Source organism: Electrophorus electricus, chromosome 1 (genome assembly GCF_041902795.1).
Source record: "Electrophorus electricus isolate QZ-2024a chromosome 1, ASM4190279v1, whole genome shotgun sequence".
NCBI classification, from domain to species: Eukaryota; Metazoa; Chordata; class Actinopteri; order Gymnotiformes; family Gymnotidae; genus Electrophorus; species Electrophorus electricus.
In genome coordinates, this window is record NC_137497.1 from 2,561,115 (window position 1) to 2,571,220 (window position 10,106).

A 10,106-nucleotide genomic window follows, 5' to 3' on the forward strand; every position below is an offset into this window, starting at 1 on the left:
TGAGAGAGAGAGAGACAGAACTATTATCTGTGTGAGAGAGAGAGAGAACTATTATCTGTGTGAGAGAGAGAGAGAACTATTATGTGTGAGAGAGAGAGACAGAACTATATCTGTGTGAGAGAGAGAGAGAGAACTATTATCTGTGTGAGAGAGAGAGAGAGAACTATTATGTGAGAGAGAGAGAGAGACAGAACTATTATCTGTGTGAGAGAGAGAGAACTATTATGTGTGAGAGAGAGAGAGAGAACTATTATCTGTGTGAGAGAGAGAGAGAACTATTATGTGTGAGAGAGAAAGAGAGAGACAGAACTATTATCTGTGAGAGAGAGAGAGACAGAACTATTATCTGTGTGAGAGAGAGAACTATTATCTGTGTGTGAGAGAGAGAGAGAGAGAGACAGAACTATTATCTGTGTGAGAGAGAGAGAGAGAACTATTATCTGTGAGAGAGAGAGAGAGACAGAACTATTATCTGTGTGTGTGAGAGAGAGAGAGAGAGAGAGAGAGACAGAACTATTATCTGTGTGAGAGAGAGAGAGAGAGAGAGAGAGACAGAACTATTATCTGTGTGTGTGAGAGAGAGAGAGACAGAACTATTATCTGTGTGTGTGAGAGAGAGAGACAGAACTATTATCTGTGTGAGAGAGAGAGACAGAACTATTATCTGTGTGAGAGAGAGAGAACTATTATCTGTGTGAGAGAGAGAGAGAACTATTATCTGTGTGAGAGAGAGAGAGAACTATTATCTGTGTGAGAGAGAGAGAGAACTATTATCTGAGAGAGAGAGAGAGAGAGACAGAACTATTATCTGTGAGAGAGAGAGAGAGACAGAACTATTATCTGTGTGAGAGGGAGAGAGAGAGACAGAACTATTATCTGTGTGAGAGGGAGAGAGAGAGACAGAACTATTATCTGTGAGAGAGAGAGACAGAACTATTATCTGTGAGAGAGAGACAGAACCATTATCTGTGAGAGAGAGAGAGAGAGACAGAACTATTATCTGTGAGAGAGAGAGAGAGACAGAACTATTATCTGTGTGTGAGAGAGAGAAAGAGAGAACTATTATCTGTGTGAGAGAGAGAGAGAGACAGAACTATTATCTGTGTGAGAGAGAGAGAGAGACAGAACTATTATCTGTGAGTGAGAGAGAGAGAGAGACAGAACTATTATCTGTGAGAGAGAGAGAGAGAGACAGAACTATTATCTGTGTGAGAGAGAGAGAGACAGAACTATTATCTGTGAGAGAGAGAGAACTATTATCTGTGTGTGAGAGAGAGAGAGAGAGACAGAACTATTATCTGTGTGAGAGAGACAGAACTATTATCTGTGTGTGAGAGAGAGAGAGAGAGACAGAACTATTATCTGTGTGTGAGAGAGAGAGAGACAGAACTATTATCTGTGTGTGAGAGAGAGAGAGAGAGAGACAGAACTATTATCTGTGTGAGAGAGAGAGAGAGAACTATTATCTGTGAGAGAGAGAGAGAGAGAGACAGAACTATTATCTGTGTGTGTGAGAGAGAGAGAGAGAGAGAGAGAGACAGAACTATTATCTGTGTGTGTGAGAGAGAGAGAGAGAGAGAGAGAGAGAGACAGAACTATTATCTGTGTGAGAGAGAGAGAGAGAGAGAGAGAGACAGAACTATTATCTGTGTGTGTGAGAGAGAGAGAGACAGAACTATTATCTGTGTGTGTGAGAGAGAGAGACAGAACTATTATCTGTGTGAGAGAGAGAGACAGAACTATTATCTGTGTGAGAGAGAGAGAGAACTATTATCTGTGTGAGAGAGAGAGAGAACTATTATCTGAGAGAGAGAGAGAGAGACAGAACTATTATCTGTGAGAGAGAGAGAGAGACAGAACTATTATCTGTGTGAGAGGGAGAGAGAGAGACAGAACTATTATCTGTGTGAGAGAGAGAGAGAGAGACAGAACTATTATCTGTGAGAGAGAGAGACAGAACTATTATCTGTGAGAGAGAGACAGAACCATTATCTGTGAGAGAGAGAGAGAGAGAGACAGAACTATTATCTGTGAGAGAGAGAGAGAGACAGAACTATTATCTGTGTGTGAGAGAGAGAAAGAGAGAACTATTATCTGTGTGAGAGAGAGAGAGACAGAACTATTATCTGTGTGAGAGAGAGAGAGAGACAGAACTATTATCTGTGAGAGAGAGAGAGAGAGAGAGAGAGACAGAACTATTATCTGTGAGAGAGAGAGAACTATTATCTGTGAGAGAGAGAGAACTATTATCTGTGTGTGAGAGAGAGAGAGAGAGACAGAACTATTATCTGTGTGAGAGAGACAGAACTATTATCTGTGTGTGAGAGAGAGAGAGAGAGACAGAACTATTATCTGTGTGTGAGAGAGAGAGAGAGAGAGACAGAACTATTATCTATGTGAGAGAGAGAGACAGAACCATTATCTGTGTGAGAGAGAGAGACAGAACCATTATCTGTGAGAGAGAGAGAGAGACAGAACCATTATCTGTGAGAGAGAGAGAGACAGAACCATTATCTGTGAGAGAGAGAGAGAGACAGAACCATTATCTGTGAGAGAGAGAGAGAGAGAGACAGAACTATTATCTGTGAGAGAGAGAGAGAGACAGAACTATTATCTGTGTGTGAGAGAGAAAGAGAGAACTATTATCTGTGTGAGAGAGAGACAGAACTATTATCTGTGAGAGAGAGAGAGAGACAGAACTATTATCTGTGTGTGAGAGAGAAAGAGAGAACTATTATCTGTGTGAGAGAGAGAGAGAACTATTATCTGTGTGAGAGAGAGAGAGAGAACTATTATCTGTGTGTGAGAGAGAGAGAACTATTATCTGTGTGAGAGAGAGAGAGAGAGAGACAGAACTATTATCTGTGAGAGAGAGAGAGAGACAGAACTATTATCTGTGAGAGAGAGAGAGACAGAACTATTATCTGAGAGAGAGAGAGAGAGATAGAACCATTATCTGTGAGAGAGAGAGAGAGAGAGACAGAACTATTATCTGTGTGAGAGAGAGACAACTTATCTGTGAGAGAGAGAGAGAGAACTATTATCTGTGTGTGTGAGAGAGAGAGAGAGAGAACTATTATCTGTGTGTGAGAGAGAGAGAGAGAGACAGAACTATTATCTGTGTGAGAGAGAGAGACAGAACTATCATCTGTGTGAGAGAGAGACAGAACTATCATCTGTGAGAGAGAGAGAGAGAGAACTATTATCTGTGAGAGAGAGAGAGAGAGAACTATTATCTGTGTGAGAGAGAGAGAGAAAGAGAGAGACAGAACTATTATCTGTGTGAGAGAGAGAGAGACAGAACTATTATCTGTGAGAGAGAGAGAGAACTATTATCTGTGTGAGAGAGAGAGAGACAGAACTATCATCTGAGAGAGAGAGAGAGAGAGAGAGAGAGACAGAACTATTATCTGTGTGAGAGAGAGAGAGAGACAGAACTATTATCTGTGAGAGAGAGAGAGAACTATTATCTGTGAGAGAGAGAGAGAGACAGAACTATTATCTGAGAGAGAGAGAGAGAACTATTATCTGTGAGAGAGAGAGAGAGACAGAACTATTATCTGTGAGAGAGAGAGAGAGAGAGACAGAACTATTATCTGTGTGAGAGAGAGAGAGAGAGACAGAACTATTATCTGTGTGAGAGAGAGAGAGAGAGACAGAACTATTATCTGTGTGAGAGAGAGAGAGAGAGACAGAACTATTATCTGTGTGAGAGAGAGAGAGAGAGAGAGAACTATTATCTGTGTGAGAGAGAGATTGACAGAACTATTATCTGTGTGAGAGAGAGAGAGACAGAACTATTATCTGTGAGAGAGAGAGAGACAGAACTATTATCTGTGTGAGAGAGAGAGACAGAACTATTATCTGTGAGAGAGAGAGACAGGACTATTATCTGTGTGAAAGAGTGGGAGAGAGACAGAACTATTATCTGTGTGAGAGAGAGACAGAACTATTATCTGTGTGAGAGAGAGACAGAACTATTATCTGTGTGAGAGAGAGAGAGAGAGAGACAGAACTATTATCTGTGTGAGAGAGAGAGAGACAGAACTATTATCTGTGTGAGAGAGAGAGAGAGAGACAGAACTATTATCTGTGTGAGAGAGAGAGAGAGAGACAGAACTATTATCTGTGTGAGAGAGAGAGAGACAGAACTATTATCTGTGTGAGAGAGAGAGAGACAGAACTATTATCTGTGTGAGAGAGAGAGAGAGAACTATTATCTGTGTGAGAGAGAGAGAGAACTATTATGTGTGAGAGAGAGAGAGAGACAGAACTATTATCTGTGTGAGAGAGAGAGAGAGAACTATTATCTGTGTGAGAGAGAGAGAGAGAACTATTATGTGAGAGAGAGAGAGAGACAGAACTATTATCTGTGTGAGAGAGAGAGAACTATTATGTGTGAGAGAGAGAGAGAGAACTATTATCTGTGTGTGAGAGAGAGAGAACTATTATGTGTGAGAGAGAAAGAGAGAGACAGAACTATTATCTGTGAGAGAGAGAGAGAGACAGAACTATTATCTGTGTGAGAGAGAGAACTATTATCTGTGTGAGAGAGAGAGAGAGAACTATTATCTGTGAGAGAGAGAGAGAACTATTATGTGAGAGAGAGAGAGTGAGAGAGAGAGAGAGACAGAACTATTATCTGTGTGAGAGAGAGAGAGAGAGAGACAGAACTATTATCTGTGAGAGAGAGAGAGACAGAACTATTATCTGTGAGAGAGAGAGAGACAGAACTATTATCTGTGAGAGAGAGAGAGACAAACAGAACTATTATCTGTGAGAGAGAGAGAGACAAACAGAACTATTATCTGTGAGAGAGAGAGAGACAGACAGAACTATTATCTGTGAGAGAGAGAGACAGAACTATTATCTGTGTGAAAGAGAGAGAGAGAGACAGAACTATTATCTGTGTGAGAGAGAGAGAGACAGAACTTATCTGTGTGAGAGAGAGAGAGAGACAGAACTATTATCTGTGAGAGAGAGAGAGAGAGAGACAGAACTATTATCTGTGAGAGAGAGAGAGACAGAACTATTATCTGTGTGAGAGAGAGAGAGAGAGACAGAACTATTATCTGTGTGAGAGAGAGAGAGAGAGAGAGAACTATTATCTGTGTGAGAGAGAGAGAAAGAGAGAGACAGAACTATTATCTGTGAGAGAGAAAGAGAGAGACAGAACTATTATCTGTGTGCGAGAGAGAGAGAGAGAGAGAGAGACAACTATTATCTGTGTGTGTGAGAGAGAGAGACAGAGGCAGAACTATTATCTGTGTGTGAGAGAGAGAGAGAGACAGAACTATTATCTGTGTGTGAGAGAGAGAGAGAGAGACAGAACTATTATCTGTGAGAGAGAGAGAGACAGAACGAACTATTATCTGTGAGAGAGAGAGAGACAGAACTATTATCTGTGAGAGAGAGAGAGACAGAACTATTATTTGTGAGAGAGAGAGAGACAGACAGAACTATTATCTGTGAGAGAGAGAGACAGACAGAACTATTATCTGTGAGAGAGAGAGACAGACAGAACTATTATCTGTGAGAGAGAGAGAGACAGAACTATTATCTGTGTGAAAGAGAGAGAGAGACAGAACTATTATCTGTGAGAGAGAGAGAGACAGAACTATTATCTGTGTGAGAGAGAGAGAGACAGAACTATTATCTGTGTGAGAGAGAGACAGAACTATTATCTGTGTGAGAGAGAGAGAGAGACAGAACTATTATCTGTGAGAGAGAGAGACAGAACTATTATCTGTGTGAGAGAGAGAGAGAGAGACAGAACTATTATCTGTGTGAGAGAGAGAGAGAGAGAGAGAGAGAACTATTATCTGTGTGAGAGAGAGAGAACTATTATCTGTGTGAGAGAGAGAGAGAGAACTATTATCTGTGTGAGAGAGAGAAAGAGAGAGACAGAACTATTATCTGTGTGAGAGAGAGAGAGAGAGACAGAACTATTATCTGTGTGAGAGAGAGAGAACTATTATCTGTGTGAGAGAGAGAGAGAGAGAGAGAGAACTATTATCTGTGTGAGAGAGAGAGAACTATTATCTGTGTGTGTGAGAGAGAGAGACAGAACTATTATCTGTGTGAGAGAGAGAGAGAGGCAGAACTATTATCTGTGTGTGTGAGAGAGAGAGAGAGAGACAGAACTATTATCTGTGTGTGAGAGAGAGAGAGAGAGAGAGACAGAACTATTATCTGTGAGAGAGAGAGAGAGAGAACTATTATCTGTGTGAGAGAGAGAGAGACAGAACTATCATCTGTGAGAGAGAGAGAGAGAGACAGAACTATTATCTGTGTGAGAGAGAGAGAGAGACAGAACTATTATCTGTGTGAGAGAGAGAGAGAGACAGAACTATTATCTGTGAGAGGGAGAGAGAGAGAGAACTATTATCTGTGTGTGAGAGAGAGAGACAGAACTATTATCTGAGAGAGAGAGAGACAGAACTATTATCTGTGAGAGAGAGAGAGACAGAACTATTATCTGTGAGAGAGAGAGACAGAACTATTATCTGTGAGAGAGAGAGACAGAACTATTATCTGTGAGAGAGAGAGAGAACTATTATCTGTGTGAGAGAGAGACAGAACTATTATCTGTGTGAGAGAGAGAGAGAGAGACAGAACTATTATCTGTGTGAGAGAGAGAGAGAGAGACAGAACTATTATCTGTGTGAGAGAGAGAGAGAGAGACAGAACTATTATCTGTGTGAGAGAGAGAGAGAGAGACAGAACTATTATCTGTGTGAGAGAGAGAGAGAGAGACAGAACTATTATCTGTGTGAGAGAGAGAGAGACAGAACTATTATCTGTGTGAGAGAGAGAGAGAGAGAACTATTATCTGTGTGAGAGAGAGAGAGAACTATTGTGTGAGAGAGAGAGAGAACTATTATGTGTGAGAGAGAGAGAGAGACAGAACTATTATCTGTGAGAGAGACAGAACTATTATCTGTGAGAGAGAGAGACAGAACTATTATCTGTGTGAGAGAGAGAGAGAGAGACAGAACTATTATTTGTGTGAGAGAGAGAGAGACAGAACTATTATCTGTGTGTGAGAGAGAGAGAGAGAACTATTATCTGTGTGAGAGAGAGAGAACTATTGTGTGAGAGAGAGAGAGAACTATTATGTGTGAGAGAGAGAGAGAGACAGAACTATTATCTGTGAGAGAGACAGAACTATTATCTGTGTGAGACAGAGAGAGAGAACTATTATCTGTGTGAGAGAGAGAGAGAGAACTATTATGTGTGAGAGAGAGAGAGAACTATTATGTGTGAGAGAGAGAGAGAGAGACAGAACTATTATCTGTGTGAGAGAGAGAGAGAGAGAGAGAGAGACAGAACTATTATCTGTGTGAGAGAGAGAGAGAACTATTATCTGTGTGAGAGAGAGAGTGAGAGAGAGAGAGAGACAGAACTATTATCTGAGAGAGAGAGAGAGACAGAACTATTATCTGTGTGAGAGAGAGAGAACTATTATCTGTGTGAGAGAGAGAGAGAGAGAACTATTATCTGTGAGAGAGAGAGAGAACTATTATCTGTGAGAGAGAGAGAGTGAGAGAGAGAGAGAGACAGAACTATTATCTGTGTGAGAGAGAGAGAGAGAGAGACAGAACTATTATCTGTGAGAGAGAGAGAGACAGAACTATTATCTGTGAGAGAGAGAGAGACAGACAGAACTATTATCTGTGAGAGAGAGAGAGACAGACAGAACTATTATCTGTGAGAGAGAGAGACAGAACTATTATCTGTGTGAAAGAGAGAGAGAGAGACAACTATTATCTGTGTGTGTGAGAGAGAGAGAGAGAGAACTATTATCTGCGTGAGAGAGAGAGAGAGAGAGAGAGAGACAGAACTATTATCTGTGTGTGAGAGAGAGAGAGAGAGAGAGAGACAGAACTATTATCTGTGTGAGAGAGAGAGAGACAGAACTATTATCTGTGTGAGAGAGAGAGAGACAGAACTATTATCTGTGTGAGAGAGAGAGAGACAGAACTATTATCTGTGTGAGAGAGAGAGAGACAGAACTATTATCTGTGTGAGAGAGAGAGAGAGACAGAACTATTATCTGTGTGTGTGTGTGTGTGTGTGTGTGTGTGTGTGTGTGTGTGTGTGTGTGTGTGTGTGTGTGTGTGTGTGTGTGTGTGTGTGTGTGTGTGTGTGTGTGTGTGTCTTTAGGTTGGAGTACGGAGGGGAGATCAGAATCAAACCAGGACCAAGAAAATGTAAGAAGCAAATGTACACACACACACACACACACACACACACTCACACACACACACTCACACACACACACACAGTGTGTGTGTCCTCTAACGTGTCTTCTTGTGTGCAGATGCGTGTGATGTCACACTGGACCCAAACACAGCACACACACGTCTGTCTCTGTCTGAGGGGAACAGAAAGGTGACGTGTGTGTGGGAGCAGCAGCCGTATCCTGATCATGCAGAGAGATTTGATCACTATGAGCAGGTTGTGTGTAGAGAGAGTCTGACTGCACGCTGTTACTGGGAGGCTGAGTGGAGGGAGGAGGCTGATATATCAGTGACATATAAAGACATCAGCAGGAAAGGACACAGTAGTGACTGTGTGTTTGGAGGGAATCTAAAGTCCTGGAGTCTGTTCTGCTCTAATAACAGTTACTCTGTCAGTCACAATAATAAGGAAACTGCCATCTCTGCCCCCTGCAGCTCTAACAGAGTAGGAGTGTATCTGGACTGGGCTGCAGGCACTCTGTCCTTCTACAGCGTCTCTCACACACACACACTCACACACTTACACACACTCCACTCCACATTCACTGAGCCCCTCTATGCAGGGTTTGGGTTTGGGGGTTATGATTCCTCAGTGTGTGTGTGTGAGCTAGAATAGCCTCCTGTGTCCTGGAGAACACCTGAGTCTACACACACACACACACACACTCACACTCACACACTCACACACTCACACACTCACACACTCACACACTCACACACTCACACACTCACACACTCACACACATTCCACTCCACATTCACTGAGCCCCTCTATGCAGGGTTTAGGGTTTGGGGTTATGATTCCTCAGTGTGTGTGTGTGAGCTAGAATAGCCTCCTGTGTCCTGGAGAACACCTGAGTCTACACACACACACACACACTACACATCTCACACACACACACACACACACCCCATCTCTCTCTCAGACACACACACACACCCCACCTCTCTCTCTCACACACACACACCCCACCTCTCTCTCTCACACACACACACACCCCACCTCTCTCTCTCACACACACACACACCCCCCATCTCTCTCTCTCTCACACACACACACACACACCATCTCTCTCTCTCTCACACACACACACACACCCCATCTCTCTCTCTCTCACACACACACACACCCCATCTCTCTCTCTCTCACACACACACACACACCCCATCTCTCTCTCTCACACACACACACACACACCCCATCTCTCTCTCTCACACACACCCCATCTCTCTCTCTCACACACACCCCATCTCTCTCTCTCACACACACCCCATCTCTCTCTCTCACACACACCCCATCTCTCTCTCTCACACACACCCCATCTCTCTCTCTCACACACACCCCATCTCTCTCTCTCACACACACCCCATCTCTCTCTCTCACACACACACACCCCACCTCTCTCTCTCACACACACACCCCCCATCTCTCTCTCTCTCACACACACACACACACACCATCTCTCTCTCTCTCACACACACACACCCCCCATCTCTCTCTCTCTCACACACACACACACCCCATCTCTCTCTCTCTCACACACACACACACACCCCATCTCTCTCTCTCTCACACACACACACACCCCATCTCTCTCTCTCTCACACACACACACACACCCCATCTCTCTCTCTCTCACACACACACACACACCCCATCTCTCTCTCTCTCACACACACACACACACCCCATCTCTCTCTCTCACACACACCCCATCTCTCTCTCTCACACACACCCCATCTCTCTCTCTCACACACACCCCATCTCTCTCTCTCACACACACCCCATCTCTCTCTCTCACACACACCCCATCTCTCTCTCTCACACACACACACACACCCCACCTCTCTCTCTCACACACA

At 43.0% G+C, this 10,106-nt stretch overlaps 2 protein-coding genes across 6 annotated transcripts in view; one reads left to right on the top strand and one right to left on the bottom strand.

Moving 5' to 3' along the window:
* Window positions 1-8,907, top strand: part of LOC118241328 (NACHT, LRR and PYD domains-containing protein 3-like) — a 235,683-nt gene extending 226,776 nt beyond the window's left edge. For 4 of the 5 annotated variants that reach the window (XM_081703338.1, XM_081703744.1, XM_081705058.1 and 1 more), the window contains 2 exons: window positions 8,167-8,213; window positions 8,324-8,907. In XM_081703338.1, the coding sequence (XP_081559464.1) occupies window positions 8,167-8,213; window positions 8,324-8,859 (583 nt within the window). In that variant the 3' untranslated portion in view covers window positions 8,860-8,907. The remainder of the gene's footprint in view (window positions 1-8,166; window positions 8,214-8,323) is intronic. The other variant, XM_081704627.1, reaches the window with a different exon arrangement.
* Window positions 1-10,106, bottom strand: part of LOC118241310 (uncharacterized) — a 451,150-nt gene that overhangs the window by 354,237 nt on the left and 86,807 nt on the right. The window lies entirely within an intron of this gene.